Raw genomic sequence first — 19,625 nt, 5'->3', positions numbered from 1 at the left:
TGCACCCCCTCTAGCTATGCTACTGTCACATGGCCCAGAGAGGCTGACTTGAGACTTATTTATTCAAAAGTGGTTTTAAAAACATGTTTAATCAAAGACCAATCTGTTCAATTATGTTCCCAAACTGTGAGTCATATCTCCTTGAGGAGCTGTAGAAACCAGCCATGGGAGCATTGGAATCATGACTTAAAACTCGCTGCCCTATATAATGTTCCTCAAACTGTGAGAACCACTGGGTGGGTCGCAAGCCAATTTCAGGTGGGTCCGCATTCATTTCAAAATTTTATTTTTAATATATATGACTTGATGCTACCATGGTATGGGACTGTATTTGGGGAAATGTTACGGATCTGTCGTTTTTAACAGGCTACACTGTATATGCTTTTAACAATGATAGTAAATGGTACTTACTCCTGGGTAAGTGTGAGTAGGATTGCAGCCTAGAATTGTTAAAAATTTACCTGCTTGATGATGTCACTTCCGGTCATGACATCACTGCTGGTGGGTCCTGACAGATTTTCATTCTAAAAAGTGGGTCCTGGTACTAAATGTGTGAGAGCCACTGATGTAGAGGATTGTAGCCCTAACAGGAAGCCCTGGCCAGTGGCTCAGAAGGTTGAAAAAGTTTGGAAACCACTGCCTTAAGCCAAAAAATTGTTCAGGACATCCAGTCATCAAATATGGTGCTTCTGAGTTTGTCCTTAATTATGCACAGTCTGCACAATGTGTGCTCCTGCTGAATTATGTGTTTTGGTGAAACTGACCAAGATTGTGTTCTCTGTTGCTTCCAGCTGGCCCAGATGAATCACAGGCAGCTTCAGTGGTGGCCTAGAACAGTGATTCCCAACCTTTAGGTAGCTCGTAGATCGCTGAGGCAAAAATTGGAATCATTATGGACCACATGCAATCCCCCCACTCTACCCTGTACACAAAAATTGCAATTAAATTTGTAATAACTAGAGATTTATAGAAAAGATTTGTGGGTTGCTTGCTGCTGCTGTAGGAGGTTCATTCTCTGTCCTCTCTGGTGGTCTGTGGGGAAGCGTCTCTCCAAGTGAACACTCCCCACAGACTACCAGAGAGGTGGAGAACGGACTGCCCACAGCTGCATCGACACTTCAGTGCTGGCTGTGGCTGAGGGTGGTCTGTTCTCTCTGGTGTGGGTACCAGTGTTTTAGATCAGGGGTCTCCAAACACTTTGGCCAGAGGGCCGCATCAAATATCTGGCACTATGTTGAGGGCTGGAAAAAAATGTAAATATAAAATTTAAATAAATAAATAAATAAATGCACCCTCCAGATGCAACCAGAGAACAGTTCCAGTCATGTTCGGCCAAGTGGGCCAGAGGCTTTCAGGTGACAAGAGGCGGGCCGCATCTGGCCCCTGGGCTGGGGTTTGGAGACCCATGTTCTAGATGAAAGAGTCAATACACTTCCTACAACTCTTAAGCCTGTATGCATCCCTGTTTTTCATTGAGTAAGCTGGGGCAGGGTTTTAGTGGCAGCCATGCACACCAGAATCCTATCCCCCTTTCCCAGCCCAGATCCACCCTTGAGGTTCCTCAAGTTTATTCCAGCTAAATAGCTGGTGTAGGTTGGAGGAGACCCATTGTTGACCATGCCCGCCAGAGCAGGTAAGGCAGCAGTGGGGGTGGGGAAGGGGTGAAACTGGGCAGAGAGGGGGAGGAATGGGGCGGAGAAACTGCAGGAGGGGTGGATCTGGTAGCGATGGTACATTTTGGATCCTATCCCCTCTTTTTCAAGCCTCCCTGCCCCCTTTCTTCTCCTTAGACTTGTGCCAGTCTCAGAACTGGCACTGGTACAAGGAAACCCATTGTGGAGCGGGAGGCTTACAGAGGGCTCAGGGGAAATAATTCCCTCCCAAAGCCTCCCCCCCCCCCCGCTGGATACAGCATGCTCGTTTTTGGTGCGACCACATCAGCGGCGGAAGGGGGAGCAGGATAGGATTGGGTCCTAAGTCTCCTAGGGTCTGCTGTGCCCAAATCAGCATGCAATACAGTTGTACTTGGTTAGAAAACTCAAGACAGTTCTACTGCTTGTGCCATGGCATCTGTATCTCCCTGCTCCATGGTCATCCACCAGAGCTGGCCAGAAGGGGCTTAGCTTTATCCTCTTATTGAGTGGACTATAAATAACTGTATAATTAAAAGCTGGATGACACTATATATTGTATCAGTTAGAATTTGGAAATAAAGTTCACTGGCTGGAGTAGCAATGCCACATGCTGTAGCCCATGTGGGTGGTTGAATGATTGGTAAGACCTGGAAACTGGTGTAGATTGAATGTGCTGATCAGAGAGACCAGATGCAAAGCAAACGGAGGTGAGGTACCTGCTGCTTATGTAAGCCAGATGGCCATGACTCACATGTGGAATCCATCTGCTGGGCCTGATCTTCAGACTGATGAGCTTCTCATGCAGCTTAGTGGTGCAATTTGACCATTTATTTCAAATACAAAACGCATGCTTAGGCAGTTCTTGGTCAGCGCAGTTCTTCGACTGGGTATTTCTGACTTTAGGGCAGAGGTCCATCCGCAGGTGACCCAAGGGCATGGGGGAATACGACTTTCTTCATTCACAGCTGCAGCAGGTCACTGCAGATGCTTCTTTTAAGCTCCAGTAACCCAAGATGGGCCTATTAATACAGCAAGGCTGTGTGAGGACATGGGTGTTGACGGAAGCTTAACTGTGCCATCGTAGGTATGTTTACTGAGAAGTCAGTCTTGCTGTGCTCAATAGGACTTACTACTAGAAAAGCATGCGTAAGACCAGTGGTGGACCTACCATTCACTTGAAGGGGCTAATGTCCCAGGCGCGGACCCTCACGTGCCTCTAGGACCGCACGGAAGCCTCCCTGAGGCTCCCAACATGGTCGCAAACTGTGTTTCTGGTTTTCTAGAAGCACAGTTTAAAGCATCAGGGAAGCTTCAGGAGGCTTCTGTCATGTGTCCTGGAGTCATGTGAGGCTCCATGCGCTCCAGCTAAGTGGGGAGGGAGATTTTCATGCAGGGATGCAGTGGCGTCCCATGGGGAGTGCCATTGCGGACCTTTGCCCCAGGGTGCGGGGCTGGGGAGGTCTGCTACTTCCTAACACAACACTCTAACTGCCCAATCCTATTCCCCCAACTGGTGCTTATCCAGGCATGCAGGTAGAGTGCATGTTGCATCCAATTGTGGAAGTGGGTGTGTGTGTGCTCAGACAGCCAGTGGGGAAGAAGTTAAAATACTTTTTACTTACTCCAGTAGGCTGCCCGATCACCTGTGGGTCTCCTGGGACTGATGCCAGCCATTCTGCTGGGTTTGGCACAATCTTATACATGCTCATTCAGAAGTTGTGTTTTCTTTCCAACTTTTACAAATAGGTCTCTTTGTTTTAGGGTTGCAACTTAATGTAAAATGAGTTATATTCTACAGTGGTTCCCAAAGTCCTACTCAGACTTTGGGACTGCACGATGTTATTGCGGGGGTGGGGCAGCAGTGGAGGGGAGACCCCAATAGCTTACTGAGACCCAGAGAAATGCAAATGTACTGGGGGTGTATGTGTGAAGCCTGCTGGAGGTTTGCAGCCCCCTCCACCAGCCTCCCTGCTACAGCACTGATCTCCAATTGCTCAGCAGAGCTCACTTCCGGTTTGCAATCAGAGCTCTGAATGCAGCTCAGAGTTTGGTGCTGCAGGGGGGAGGTTCACAGATGGGGCTGCAGGTCTCCAGGAGACTTCACGACCTTCCAGGTATGTTTGCATGCCCCTGGGTCCCCGTGGTGCTGTGATCGCTGCAGCGGTGTTGGGGACCTATTCTTGGGCCACTGTGGCTGCCCTGGTGGGTCACAACCCACTTGTTTGGGAACTGCTATTGGGTAAAATGATGACCTTCAAACATTCTCAGTTTGCCTCTGTGTCTGATGTTTGTTCTTCACTATGATTCTTTGAAAAAAGTTTCCAAGGCAGCACCTGACTATGTCTACAGGTGACGCTACCACTCCTGCTGTAAGAGAATTCCTGATGCTTCATTCACCCTGGTCTACATGCCTGGGTGCAGCAGTTTCATACATACTGCAGGGCATGAATTGTCTCCTGAAGCTGTGGAAATCATATTCACTCCAGGAGACTCTTCCCTTTCTGATACCCTCCAGTGATGCTGCTGAAAACTAGGCACAGTTTAAGCAGAAAATGTGCCTCTTTTTGGGGGGTGGGGACAGCTAACCAGTTAGCTCAGAGTTGGTGTGGTGTAACCGTGAGAGCGCTAGACTAGGAGCAGGATACTCTGTTTGAAAGACCCATCAACCAGGAATCTTATTTGGTGCCCTTGGACCAGCCCCCCATCTTTTGTCCTAATCTACTACATGGGGTTATTGTCAGAAGGGGATGGTGAGAGTGTGGGCCACCTTGAGCTTCTTGGAGAAAAGGTGGATAACATGCCCATCATAAGCCATACTAATGCAAACACTGGACTCTTCCAAGGACTAATGAATCAGAGGCTTTACTTGTTTAAAACACCTTTGAGCTTCCGAAGAGTCAGTTAGAGTTGTGACATGTTAGGAGTACTCTAAGGCGGTGGTTCCCAAATTCTCTGCGAGTTTGGGAGCCACAGTAAGTCTTTGTAGCGGAGGGGGGGTATGCAGTGACGCAATCCCCAGGATTGTGCTGCTGCCAGGGGCACCAGGGACTTTGTTTTACTCACCAGCAGCAGCCTCCTGGAAGTTTGGGGAGCCCCGTGGAAGCCTCCACGGGTCTCCCGAAGCTTCAGAAAATCTATAAATAAAGATTGAAACCCAGTCCCGATTTTTGATCGTGAAACCAGAAGTTGATGTTATGTAAGTGTTCTCCTCCAGTGTGGGCCTGCCTTTGATGAGACCAAAAACAGTTGCAAGGGGTTGCAAATTTGGAGGGGCAGCACATGAACAGGTTCCCTGCTCCCCTTTCCACTGCCCTCCCCAGCGTGCTACTCAATGGAGTGTTGCAGTTCTCTTCCAGTTGTACCCCAAAAGACTGAGAAGCTACTCCCCATCACCCTCTCTGCTACTGTCACTAGGTACCCCTCATATTTCCCCCTCCAGAACTGATAACATACAGCAAGTTCCCATTTGTGTCATGGACAAGCAAGTTCTGCACCCAAAAATAGTAACTTGAAGTTGTTTTGTTCCTTCTTATGATTACTGATGACTCCAGATAATGAACTGCCGCGGGCTGTTCATTACAGTTGTACAGTCAAGCTTTTAAAATAAAAATAACCCTCTACAATTCCGCTTATGGGAGAACAAAAGGGAGCCTAGCTAGATTGGATCCAGCAAACTGGGCACTCAGGGGCTGTATGCAATGAGTCACCATTGAATCAGCCTTTCCTTGAGTTCCATTAGAACCACATCGTGATTCTTGAATTTTTTTTTATCATTGTAATTTTTTTTAAACTGGAAAACCCCTCTTTAAGAATCAGTATATTTGGCTCAATAAGGCATTTTTTAATCTTACTGTTGCCAGCCAGATATCTCCTTTCTATGCTTCTGAGTCATCATCACAGCTGTGATTCACACAACTTGCTTTTCCTGCAGACAAGTCACTCCAAGTTTCAACAAAGCTGCCCTGGTATCTATTACTACTTTATCTGCAAGAAATTGAGAAAGTGTTCTGAGCCATACACTTGTAGGCAGGCTGTTGAAATATTTAATAAGGGGGAAGGAGACATAATCCAGGAGTGAGTGACAGGCCGTTACTTTGATCCTCTGGGAGGCTGGGCTTGTGAGGGTACTTGAGGGTGGAAGTTTCCTTGGTGGATCAATTACAGATGATTCAGGACAGTGTTTGTGTACTGATCAATTAGACCGATTCAGTGCTGAACCACATCACAAAAAATGGCAGCCTTGGCTCAAGTACCCCCCCCCCCAGCAATGTATAGTGCTACTTACACAGGGTTGTATCCAGTAGCATAGTGGGGGGGGCAAAATGGTAAGTACTACAGGCGCTGTGTAAGCGGCTCCTCTCACTCACCGTCAGAGCCATTCCAGGCAGCAGTGACAATGTACAGGAGACACAATTTGGTTCAGTGAGTGCGTGCATGTTGCCTTTGCTGCCTGGAATGGCTCTGACAGCACTTCCTGGTCTGACATGTCACTTACATGGTGTCTGCAGTACTTACCGCACCATCACGCCTGTAGCTACACCACTGTGTAGGATTGCAGCCTTCATCGTTACTAACAGTACCCTGTTTCCTGATGTCATTAGGTTCTGCACTTCTGTGCAGGTGTGATAAATACTATATCAATACTGCCGTGTGGACAGAATCAACAGCACTCACTATTCCCATTGCTTTCGTTGGATATACAGTGTAAGACCGCACCACAACCCAGTATACTATTTTTAAAGGCACTTGGTGCACTCTTCCAGTACAAAATGGTATCAAGAGTTCACCTCATTATGTCGATGCAGCCAGGGATGTTGACACCGCCAGCCAACCCCGTTCTCTGTTGCTTAGAGCTGGTGATCTCCCCTCCTCCCTGTTCCACTATTCTTAAGAGAGGTGACTAAGTTCAATCTTCTCGTATCAATTTGTTACTGTGAGGCAGATCCACTGCCTAGTTCATAAGAACACTTCACTGTTTCTGGAGAGCAAAAGCTTTTCCAAAGCTCCTTTATTATTCATTGCCTGACTGAGGAATTTACCCAGCCGAGGCTGAAAGTGTCGGCATTCGCCTCTTCTTCTCTGAATTTCCTTCTTGGCAAGAGCATGAACTATGGAAGAAACAGAGGGGGCAACCTTATCCCTTGCTCAGGTCATCCAAAGAAGGGGGAAAAAGAGAACCTTTCATGGGCAAACTTGAGGACTGGATCTACGCACAAATCAAGGGAGAAATAAAGAGAAGGAAGCCCTTCATAAAGTCCACTAACCCCACCTCCTGGCTTCCCAGTCAGGGGCACTATGTGCCCAGAACCGGTGCCAGGCTGTTTTGCGCCCTAGGCAAAGCTGACTGCTAGTTGTTGGTCAGTCATTGTCGTGTCTGACTCTTCCTGACCCCATGGACCACAGCACTCCAGGTTCCCCTGTCTACTAACTTCTGGAGTGTGTCCAAATTCATGTTCATTGCCTCCGTGACACTATCTAACCATCTCATGCTCTGCTATCCCCTTCTCCTTTTGCCTTCATTTTCCCCAGCATTAGGGTCTTTTCTAAAGAGTCCTCCCTTTAGAGATGACCAAAGTATTTAAGCTTCTGCTTCAGCATCTGTCCTTCCAATGAACAGTCAGGGTTGATTTCCTGTAGGATTCACTGTTTTGACCTCCTTACACTCCAGGGGACTCTCAAATGTCTTCTCCAACACCATAATTCGAAAGCGTCTATTCTTTGGTGCTCAGTTCTCCTTATAGTCCAGTTCTTGAAGCCATATATTACAACTGGGAAAACCATAGCTTTGGCTATACGGATCTTTGTTGACACGGTGATGTCTCAGTTTTTCATTAGGTTGTCTAAGCTTACCAAAACTTTCCTCCCAAGGAGCTAGTGTCTTTTAATTTTAGCTGCTTGCACCCCCCCCCCAAATATAAATGTAAGGATAAAAACAAAGTGCTTTTTACTCTGCACCACTCTAGGTTTGTGCCTTAGGCAGACCTAAAGTCCTTCCCTCAAAGGTCAGTGCTGTGCCCCTCTAGGGGCTGGGTAAGTTCCAAATCACTGGTAAGCTCCCTCCCCATTTGGTGCTTCATAAACACCAAGCCTTCGTAAGCACTACATCAGCAGTGAAACATGACCTGGAGCCTCAGCGGTTTTTCTCTCTCCTTCTTCCTCCAGCCATGTTGGAAGGAGAAGGAGTCTACCACTGCTGTGATCTTCTTTTGACTTGCTCTCAGCCAGCCAGTAGAGCATCAGAGTACCCAATGGAGTGGTGGGCCAGAAAGGCTGGCAAGCAGACAGGTAGGGGGGCCATCTGTTCACCACCCCTCCCGGGGTGCCACTGCACGTGGACATTTCAGGTGGCCTTGTGGGTGGGCTGGCCCCGCCTCCCGTTTTAGCCAACTCACAGTTTCATGTCTAGCCTTTTAAAAAACATTAGAGAATGGGGTTGGCATAAGAGGTAAGGGGTGCAGATCTCTGGGTGGAGTGAATCTCTTAAATTTTTTTGGGATCCCACTATGTGGTGCATTGCACATTTTACAGCAAGTCGAGAAGCACTTCTCATATTGCTCCCCATGCGTGGTACGAGTCCTGCCTCAAGTCCACGCATATGCTCCAGTGCGGTGAGGCTGAGAAATGGGTTTCAGAGAGGAAGAAAATATATTGTCTCGTGCAAATAGATTTCAGGGACAAAAGCCACATGCCAACCCATAAAGCTGAATCATTCTTGATTCCTGTCTGCCCCAGTGCTTTCTCCTGACTTGCTCTTTATTCCTTTGTGGCCTTTTAACTATTTTCTACTGCGGTGCCTGGGATAATAAAGTGTTACACAAAGCAGCATTTCCAGTTGTCAGCTGTACCCTAGCTATGGATTCTTCCCGCCAGGGAGGCATTGAATGAAATGCTGCACAATCAACTGGCTGGATTCCACCGCACACACACACACAACCCCCCACCTCTCTCTCTCTCTCTCTCTCCCCTCCCCCTTTATGGAACACTTTCACCTTATAATCTCTCTGGTGAAGTCAGAACCTCCCTGCATCAGCAGCCTGGGGGTGATTTCAAAGAGGAAAGTTGGGATTTATGGCTGTTGAATGCAGAAGGCCAGAGCAATGAAGCACAAGACCAATTTTCGGTGAGCTATACCAGGGTTTTATCACAGTTGCTATTAATATCAGAAAGAACTGCAGGGCTATCCTCGCAGGTTGCAGTTTTGATTACTCCAGGAGAAAGCTTTCAAGTGGTAAAACTAAACTGAGAATGAAATCTGTACTCAGGGTCTCCTAATTGCACTGTCATGAACAAGCACATAATATACAATAAACCCTTGGAACTGAGCTTGCAATCCCAGGCACACCTACTCGAGAGTAAGGCCCACAGAGGTGGGCAGAACTTGGTTTGGGTGATATGTGTTTCTCTACCACGTACAGCCCAATATGGGCAAAACATCCCACTCTGCTCCTGGTCCAGCAGCAGAAGATACTGCTTCACATGCAGGTGTAATTTGAGGCGTTGGTTATTACCTTTAAAGCACCATATAGTCTAGGACAATAGTTCTCAAACTTTTAGCACCGACACCCACTTTTTATAATGAAAGCAAAGTCATGACGGGAAGTGACATCATCAAGCAGGAAATTTTTTTAACAATCCTAGGCTGCACTCCTACCCACACTTGCCCGAAGTAAGTCCAATTTACTATCATTGTTAAAAGCATAAGCATAATAGTCTGATAAAAGTACAGATCTGTAACATTTCCCCAAATGCAGTCACGTTCCATAGTAACAACAAGTCTAATATATTAAAAATAAAATATTGAAATGAATGGGGAAATTGGCTGAAATTGGCTTGCGACCCACCTAGTGGGTCCTGACCCACAGTTTGAGAAACACTGGTCTAAGACCAGGATCCTAACTTTTTCTCATGGTGATAAGCACAGGTTCACCTGCTGAATTAATTCCTTTGGGGCAGCTGTTAAGGTCTGATCCTTTTAAAAAAAATAATTACAATTATTACTAATTATTTATAACAATTATTATTATTATTATTGTTTGTTTGTTTGTTTGTTTGTATGTATCCGTCTTTTCCTGCATGGAGCTCAGTACTGCATACTCTCTCTGATTTTATGCTCACAATGGCCATGAAAAGTAAGGTAGACTGAGAAACAGCGACTGACCTAACCTCTCTAAGGCCCTATTACACAACACTGGCTCCCAAATGATAATGAACTTTCGATTTTGCTGTAGTGCTGTCTTGTGTATCTCTCCCCCCTTCCCTTCCAGTCAGAGTAACTAAAGGCAGAGTCGTGCGGCTACCCCGGGTTCCCCCCCCCCAATACCAATATGTATTTGCCTGCTTTTAATCAGGGCTTTTTTTCTAATGGAACGCGGGGGGACGGAGTTCCGGCACCTTTTTGCAGGGGCCCCTCCCCTTCGGAGGCATTCCAGGAGGGGGGAGCAAAACAGAGGCATTCGCTGGGGGGTGCAGGGTGGGTGGACGCCTGGCCCCTGCCCGACTGCACAATGACCCCCTCCTGCCCCCATCCCCAAGCTCTCACCTCAGCCCAGCCCGCCTCCCATCCCCCTGCGCTCTGCTTCCCCGCGCAGCTTCCAAGCCAGTGGAGGGTGCAGGGGACACGTGCCGACGCCGAGGAGGAAGACAGCCAGCCAGGAAGATGGGCTGCGGCATTTACTGGACACCCAGGTACTGGCTTGGCGGAGGAGGAGGGGAAGGAAGCTGGCTGGTGTAGCCCCCGTGCCAATCTGCAGCATGAGCCTAGGCGTGTCTACTCAGAAGTAAGTCTCATTGTGCTCAATGGGGCTTGCTCCTGGGAAAGGGTGCATAGCCTTGCGGCCTGAGTAGACAGGCAGAGGAAGGGCTCTGAGGCTGCAGTCCTCTCCACACTTTCCTAGGAGGAAGCCCCATTGACTCTAATGGGACTGACTTCTGAGGAGACAGGCACAGGATTGGGCCCTGAGGCTGCCGTCCTATCCACAGTAAGCCCCATTCACTAAAGTGGACTTCTGAGTAGACATGCATAGGATTGGGTTCTTAGGCTGCAATCCTAAGAAGCCAATCCTAGAACCAATCCTGGACCCAATCCTGGAACTTTGCTGGGAGTAAGCTCCATTGACTAGAACGAGACTTACTTCAGAGTAGACATACCTAGGATTGGGCTCTTAATCCTGGCAGAGATATATATCTGCATCCGTTTTCACATGCTAAGGGCAGGTGAAAAGGGATTCTACATGTGTACATGCTGTCCAGCCTTTCTGGAGATCCTCCTCGTCCTTCCCCCACAAGCATGCCCTCCGCCAGCCAGCGTTTACAGCACCTCTCCAGCAATGCACAGCAGCTGCTCAGGGTAGCAGAGAACATACAATTGCATGCCAAGCGCCTTCCCAAAGACACAGAGTATTCTGATACCTGAATTAAACCATATTTAATTGCTTGTTTGCAAACGTAGCTGTTTCTATGTGCTCCTAAGGACCCCTCTCGTGTAAGAATTTCTTTTTTGTTCTTACTTCCACAGTTGCTTAGAGTAATTTTACTACATGGAACTCATGTAAGCCATTTTTTGGAATCCATTCACTGCTTGCTGTCCTCGAAGTAGTGCCACACTACATACTACACGCTACAAGTGCACCTGTACAGTATTTTTCCCCTTGTGTAGAAAAAGTAGCTAGGGGGAAGGGGATGTGGAGATTGACAGCCAATCCTATGCATGTCTACTCAGAAGTAAGTTCATCTTTAGGGGGGAAGCACATAAAAAATATTTTATTTCTCCAATAAAAAATGGTTTATAAACAAACAAACAAACAAACAAACAAACAAAAAGATTAACAAGTTGTGAGTTCCTGCACCTTTCTTTTTACAAAAAAAGCACTGCTTTTAATAGATATTTCAGACTACTGTTTGCTCCTTAAGACAGTGGCATCTCTAAGGGTTGCATCACTTCGTGCAGGAGGCCAGTGTATCATCCCCATGATAGACCTCCTCCCATGCAGTGGGTCGGCAAAGACCTGGGCTGCAGGCATAGTGATACCCCATGGCCCTGCTGGATTTTTGGCTATAGCTTTTGACAGAATAGAGATATTTCAATGGACCTTGTTCCATTGCATTCTGCATGAAAATACGCATCGAAGGATATATAATATGTTGGTATTATTCAAAAATACCAAGATTTTAAAAATTTTGGCCGGTAGTGGGGTCAACCACCCTGTGCATGTCTCCTGGTTTGGCTCGCACCCCCTTAGTGATGCCACTGCCTTAAAAGGGAATCATGAGGGAGATTAACTGAAGGGCCATATACTGTGAATCTTTTCATTTTGAATTAACATCCCCACTGTTTCTGTGGTTGATACACTTCTTTTCTCTTGGGCACTAATGGCATTTGTTGTACAACGGAACTGCTGTAATTAATATTTGATCAGGCCTGAACAGCACTTTGCACAGAATTCAGAAACGGTGGTGAGACTTTCCAAGGAGAGGAACCTTCCAAAATTGGTCTGCTTTTCACCCTTCCATCAGGTGATGTTGTGTTCTGCATTAGTAGGCAGCTTTTCTTTGCATGCAACACAGATGCATCCAGGAACTGTACCTACTGGAATCTGCACATATCTCTATATTTTAAATGTAGAAAGGTTGGCATTATTTTGAATCCATTTTTATGCCAGGCAACCACAGGTTTTGCAACCCGAGGGATTTGTCTATAGAGATGACCTGGAACTCTGGAACTCTACTACAATTTACCTGTTTAGTGGCACATATGTATTGGGGTGCAATGCATCAATACATGACTCGCGTTGGAATGAAAGGATGTAGTACTTGATGGGTAGGGCGACCAAGAACTTCCTTTTGAATCCAGGAGGCTACAATCCTAACCACACTTTCCTGAGAGTAAGCCCCATTGAACAAAATAGGACTTCTCAGAAGTAAGATTCTTTTGTTCAATAATCAGCATCAACAAGGAATATCTCTGAGAAGACCTGGTTAGGATTGTGCCCACAGAGTCAGTAGAGATATTCCTTGATGCTGATTATTAGAATCCATTGGTGTTTGACATCTTGCCTGGTTTGGTGACAGAAATGCCTTTGTAGAGTGCATTCACATGCAAATTGGATGGGGGAGTGCTGTCTTGTTGGTTCTGCAGGACCTCTCAATAACTTTTGATGCCCTCAATCAAAATGTTCTTCTAGGTCACCTGGCTGGAATGGGGCTTGAAGGCACCATTTCATGGTGATCCCAGTGTTTCTTGAAGAGGTCCCAGAAGGTGGTGCTGGGGAACCACTGCTTAACAACATTGTCACTTATGGGGTTGCACAGTTTGCCATCTTGTCCTCCTTGCTATTGCAAATCTACATAAAGCTGCTGGGGGGGAGGCTCTCCAGAGATTTGGATCTGCCATGTGGCTAGTTTATATATGTGTGGGGTCTGTTTCGATGTGCTATTGAATGTGCATAGGTAGGGTCTACATGCATTCAGCCTATGTGCATGGATTGTGTGAAAAGGACTTCATTTGACTAGCTATGGACCAAACAAGGAACTTTTCAGGCTAAACAAGGAATACTGTACAACTTATCACACTGCCATTGGAATTCCCATTAGCCAGCACACAGTCTCTGAAAAATGAGGATGCTCAAGTCGGAGAAGTGAGGCAGAAACCTAGATGTGCCCTAGGTGAGAAGAAAAATTGTCTCTCTTTTTCTTTGATAGGTAGTTAGAGGGGATGGTAGGTTGGGTTTATCATAGCTCTTGTGAGACCAGGTAGGATTTCTCCCTCTTGCTATGAGGGATGCCTTCTTTAAAAGGAGTCTCTGTGTAGTATCTGAGTTAATGATATCCCCAAAGTCCAGAGCTGAGCTGAAATTGAATTAATAAATCATTCTTTTTGTTGATTCCCGCCTTCTGAAAGGCAGAAGCATTTCAGCAGAAGTATCTGTTCTTGCCCCTAATTGACAAGCTGCAGTGCCAAAAAAGTCCTATTTTACACAGCTGCTAAAGACAGGAGCCCTGTTGTCTTCATCCCACCTTTCTAGCTGCGTTTGCTGTCACTTCCTGCTTCCTCCATGTGAACCAGCAACAACTCTGCATCTCCTTGCACTGCCTGCCAGACTGGGGGAAGTGGAGGGGAAGAGCATCACTCCAAGCAAGGAGTTTCCCAGTCAGTCTTGCATGAATTCCAAAAGCCTTTTAGTTTGGGTGAGACATGTCAGAATGTGAGTTTCTCTCTCTCTCTCTCTCCTTGAGTTTCTTTTTCCTCTTTACATTATTTATACACATCCTTATAGGATAAATCCTTATAGGATTTATACACATCCTTAACATAAGGGCTATGGGAATAGAGACTGTCATTTTTATTTGTTTGGTTGAGCAAGAAACATGCTACTGGTCCTCTTAAAACAATTTCCCAAAGGAATAGATAGTTTAGATAGCCGGTTTTTGTCGCACCCTCCCCCCTCCCAGCCAACTGCACACCTGCACATCTCCATCTCCCTGCGGCTGTTTTTTATTGTGGTGACACTGAAAACAGGCATTAATTTTAAATGCCTAAGCTCTATGGCAGGACTGAAATTATTCAGCATCTGCAAAAGGAAAAACTAGGTTTCTAGGTTATCCTAGGGAAGGAAGCAAATTGTCACTTTGGAACAGAACACTATTTCCCCTCTGGTTGTTTTTCTTCCCCACCTGCAGTTGCTCGTGCTTCTTTTAAAAAGCCATCTATACCTTCATAAACAACTCTGCTAAATTTTTTTCTTTGTTCCAATCCAGTGCACACTTACCTGGAAGTAAGCCTCACTGAACACAATGGGACTTACTTTTGAGTTGACATGGATAGGACTGTGCTGTATAACATATAAAATATGAGTTTTATAGTGCAAGATAATATTTTATATTCTAAAATATTTTTTAACACAAAAGGATTACAAGATTTATTGTTTACTTATTTATTTAATCATTTGATTGTATTTTAGCCCTGCCTGTCTCCCCATAAAAGGCATCAAAGACATGATGCCCTTAGGTGTCACATGTATGGCATGGAAGGTCTGTCTAAAATGCCATTGTACTATTCATTTGCTTCTTCTCTTTGGAACTGAGTTTGATTTGGTTATAGTTAACCTAACTGATCTACCCATGTGTTTCTCTGCACATGCTGCCAGCTTGTGTGTCTCCTTTAACAAGAAGGCAGTTTTGGGAAGCTCAGAGTTGGGGAGGCTTGAGAACCTTAGTGTCACTTTCAGATTAATGCAACAAACACTTGCACGTGTTGGCTCAAGTCTGCATTCAGGTCACACACCAAGGTTCAAGGTACATTATGTACACACTTTAAGAGAGAGAACCTGCCACTTTTGCCTACAATTAATAATACAAGCAAGTTCCCCTCTTAATTCTAACACTGTCAGAAAAGCCCAGTTCCATCAACAAACTTTACAAGCCTGTGCCTGGCAGCTTCTAAATAATAGAGACAGCTAACAGCTCTCTTTCTTTCCAATGGATGTTGCAACAATGCACCAGCTCTTTTCTGTTTGGTACACTGAAGATCAGCTGTTTTCAACCTTTTTCATCTTACAGCAGTGTAGGTCCCTGCCCCAAAGCACTTACAATCTAGATAAAGACACAGACAACAGAGGAAGGGAAAAGAAATGGATGCTGGAGCAAACAGGAGAAGGATGTGAGATTATTTTGGGTACACATACTTACACCTTGTTAAAGAAGGGATCAGGGCCAGCCCACTCTTGAGACCAGGTTAAGTGCTTTCTTCAAGAGGGAAACTGGGAGAGGCAGTAAACTGGCAGACTGCACCTGCCAACTGCCTCCAGTGGCCCATGTCCACTGGCTTCTTCGCCCTGCTATTGCCCCCATCCTCTTCTTGTGCAGTCTCTGCTAATTTGAGTGGCCAAGTGTGGCGGCAGGGCTGGAAGAGGAGACTGGGCGTCTCTGCAATTCAGTTGCACCACCTCTGCCACAGCCAGCAGTGCCCACCCAGCTGCTTCTTGGAAACAGGACTTCCATTTCCAGCATGCTCTTTCATGCCTTTGAAGAAGTGCCTAGGTGGGCACTGGAGGAGAAGGTTGAGATGTGGGGCTTTCAGGGAATGTGTGCACTAAGCAAGGTAGGAAGGCAAAAATTTGGGGCGCATCAGGCCTTGGTTTGTTTGAGCTGGGCTTGTTTGGGATTAGCAGTTATGCATGGAAAAGGTGGGTTTTAAGGAGGAATTTCAAGTAGTTCAGAGCTGTGGCATCACATGTGCAATTAGGAAGACTGCTCAAAGCAGAAGGACAAACAAGGAGATGATGTGACTGATAAATTGTCACCTGTTATTTGTAAAGCTCTTTTTAAGAGGCCGTCTACACTGCAATCTGTATGGGCGTTCTTAATGATATGAATGATAACCTGTTGGTATGCTGCAGAGTTTCTGTGAATGACCCTGCGGTGTGAGATCTAAAGGATAGGCAGGTGTGCTGCCTTTTGGATTTTCCTTTGTCCATGTGGGAGCCCACCATTTGAATTCATGGTTTAGAAGAACTGTAAGCTATCCGTTCACTTTTAAGTATTGTTGAAGGACACATCAGATCTTTAACCCAGACACAATATGGCAGATTTAATAGAAGTCTCTGTGACTTGAGACTTACAGACCAATCCTATCTCCTGCCACATTACAGCATGCAGCCATGCCAATGGAGTGCGTGCTGCATGCTATGGTGGTGGTGGTCGTGGTGGTGGGGGCAATCTCTTCCAGCCATTTTGCTGGCACAACTGCAAGGACAGCCAGGGGGCATGCTGAGTTGGAAGTGGGGGATAGGATCCAGCTAACGTTGCTGCCACTGGATCCACCCCCTCCCACCCTCGACATGCTGCCAGCTTCTACACCCATTTATTCCCCCTGCCTCCTCCCCACACCCATGAAATGCCCTGCCTACCTGCCCTGGTGCCACCCAGGGTCTACGGTAGTGGGGATCTGCCGCTGCAGCCACCTTGCAGCTGCCACCTTAAATGGCCTGGCAGCAGCATGATATTCACACTCTTGCAGGATCTGTTATACCAGCGGGACACATGTAGAAATAAAAATAGAAAAAAAGAGGATGAGGTGTGGGATGATGGTGGCAGGTGCAAGGAAGGAATGAACTAAAAATGGCATTTGTTGGTTATGTTCTATTGAAGCTGTGGGGATAATGAAACTTGGCAAGGCAGATGGGTGGGTGCTTAGCAATGGAACCTTCCCCTTGTGTCCTGGCGGCCTTTGGTAGCAGCGAGTCAAGTGGGGAGGGGTGCCTCCATCTTGCTCCAAGATGGTGATGAGAAAGATTAGGAGGTGACTTGGGGAAAAAGGGGAAAACAATTGTGAGGCAAATTGATATCCCTGCAGAAGTCAAGCGGAATGGCAACTAGAGGAGAGCCAGATTTGTTCAGAAGTGTATTTTCACCCATCCTATCCAATCTACTTGCAAGCCTATTTTCCTCCCAACTGAGATGTTTTTCCCCTTCGAACTTGGCAAATCACAGGTAGCCTAGCCTTGAATAGTGACTGTGTGGGTCAATGAGCTGGGAATCATGGGTCTGACTGCGTCCACAATACAGCACAGATATTCACTCCCTTCCACATTTTGCAGATGCAGAGATCTGCCCCTGTGTTCTGCCCCACATCTCCACCAGTTAGCTCTATGACTGAAAGCAGACTTTGGCCTAGCAACTCAATGCAGAGATGCTTCATTCTACCTACAGTGACATATTTATATTTGTGAACTTCCACTCTACTGTAATGCTTATTGAAGAACTGTGGATTGATCAGCTAATGCAGAAAATCAAAATAATGTTGTCTATTTTTTTCCTACCCTAAACAGTTTTCTTTTTGGGTCACTCTGTAAGCACGTATTTTTTACATGCGGAGCAGATGTGGGAATCCGTCCCATTTTTGTATAAAGTATTCATGCAGTGAGGATGCTCTGTCTGTCAACTGAGAAGTGCCTCAATGTTCAGCAAAGAAATCCAAAATGAAGGGTTAGTTATTATTTTTGCCTAGTTCGACAAGGATGAACAATGTGACTCATGGTGACATTTCAATGAAAAACAATTCCAACACTGAAGCCCCATACACTACGGTGATGTGCTTTGATTGATTAACGCTTTCAGCTCTGCTTAATTTCTTTGCTTTCTGTAAAGGAAACCCCCTACTATATTACTAGCCTCAAGATGAAGTTCTACAGTGCCTCTATACAGGAGAGTGGGCATCACTTTCATATTCTTCCTTTCTTCTTGTGTTCTCTCCTTACAGTGTATGCCAATTAAAGGTCTTGGATTTGTGCTTGGAGCCTACAAGTGCATTTGTAAGGCTGGATTCTATCATCCCCAAATATTTTCAGTGAACCGCTTTCACAGTAAGTGCCTTTGCTTGAGCTTGAACGAGAGGGAGCATTAATAATGCAGGATTCCTTTTTATCCTTGTCAGGGTTATGTAGTCTATTCCCGATGGCCTGCAATGCTGGGATTATGTAATCACTTAAGGAATTTTAGCCCTGTGGTGTGTCATCTGGGATCCTCTGGAGAATCCTGTAAAACATACCTATTTTAAAGTGTATTGGATTTGTAAATAAATATTAAGAATTTTTAAAATTCCTTTGCTGCTGGGTAGGAATAATTTTTGGCACCAATATTAAAGCAGAAACTGGTTATATTCCCTATTTATGAGTTTTGCTGCTGTTTGTCTTTAATGTTCTGCTTTCGTATAATAAGATTGTATAAAATAACTGCTGGCTTTCTTAGTATGTAGCCCTTAAGAAGCAAGAAATGGAGGTCCAGTTGGCTGCATGTAGGCTTGTCCAGTGTTGTAGCTAGCCACCCTGGAGCCTGGGCAAAATTAAAAATGATGCACCCCCCCCCATATCATATTTGGAAGTGATGTCACACCCATGGTTGTTTTTTTTAATTGAAAAATAAAAAAATCCCCACATCACCCTAGCCTCCTCCTGTGTCACCCCACTCACCCCCAAACCCCAAGGGGAGCAAGCGGCAATCTCCATTGCCCCTCTTGCAAACAGTGCCATTTTTCCTGGCACTTTTTGCAAGAGGCATGAGCGGTGATTGTGGGGGGGGGGGAATTGTGTGGGCAGACGGCCAGATTGTTGCCTCTATGCAGCCTGCAGCCTGCTAGAATTGCTACCCCTGGACCCCTTCTAGCTATGCCATTGGGACTGCCAATTCTAACTGAAACTATTCCTGGAGATTTCCCCCGCCCCCCCAACATGATATGCAGGTTCAACATCCCTAATCCGGATCCCTAATCCCTAATCTAAAATCCGCAATGCTCCAAAATCCAAAACTTTTTGAGCACCAATATGACACCACTGCCCGCTGTTCATGTAGATTCAGCCCCCCAGCAACTTAGGGTATCCCTGAGCTTCAACTGCAATACTGCTGTTGACCACTAGAAGGCAACACTGCCACTGAGCAGAGCAACAGGTGTGTAATTGCCCTGACCTGCTTCCCAGCAAGTGGTTAAGCTGCAGGAAGGAGAAGCAGCGGGCAGGAGGGGATCCTTTCCTGAGAAGAGGGCAGTTGGCAGGAGAGATGGTTGTGAAGCAAAGGGTTCACCTTGGCTTGGAGTACCACAAGAGGCTGACTCGCCCGTTGTCCAATGCAGGGATAACAACCTGTTTCATATGGAGTAGGCAGGGAAAGAAGTGGACTTTTGACGGCTCACTCCACTGGTAGGATCGCTCAACCTCCTTGCTCCTTTCCCTCTGCGCCTTTCACACTGTGCATGATATATATGCAAATATTCCAAAATCTGAAAGAACCCAAAATAAGATACCTTCTGGTTCCAGCATTTTGGGTAACTGATACTCAAACTGTAATATCATTTAGGGCACAATCCTAACCAGGTCTACTCAGGTCTTCCTGTTAGCACAAAACTGTGCCTATTTCTCTTTGATTCGCCAATCACTTATCATTATTATATTGATATTGGGAAACCAATACAAATGGGTGTTTTCCTATATTTTTACATGTTTT

The 19,625-nt window shown here is 46.0% G+C and overlaps 1 protein-coding gene across 1 annotated transcript in view; it reads left to right on the top strand.

Moving 5' to 3' along the window:
- The window catches only part of GPR158 (G protein-coupled receptor 158), a 136,742-nt gene that overhangs the window by 48,924 nt on the left and 68,193 nt on the right, over window positions 1–19,625 (top strand). Inside the window, exon 3 of the mRNA XM_066627615.1 lies at window positions 17,890–17,992. Coding sequence (XP_066483712.1) covers window positions 17,890–17,992 — 103 coding nt within the window. The remainder of the gene's footprint in view (window positions 1–17,889; window positions 17,993–19,625) is intronic.

This window comes from Tiliqua scincoides, chromosome 5 (genome assembly GCF_035046505.1).
Source record: "Tiliqua scincoides isolate rTilSci1 chromosome 5, rTilSci1.hap2, whole genome shotgun sequence".
NCBI lineage: Eukaryota > Metazoa > Chordata > Lepidosauria > Squamata > Scincidae > Tiliqua > Tiliqua scincoides.
This window is presented reverse-complemented; position numbering and strand designations above follow the sequence as displayed.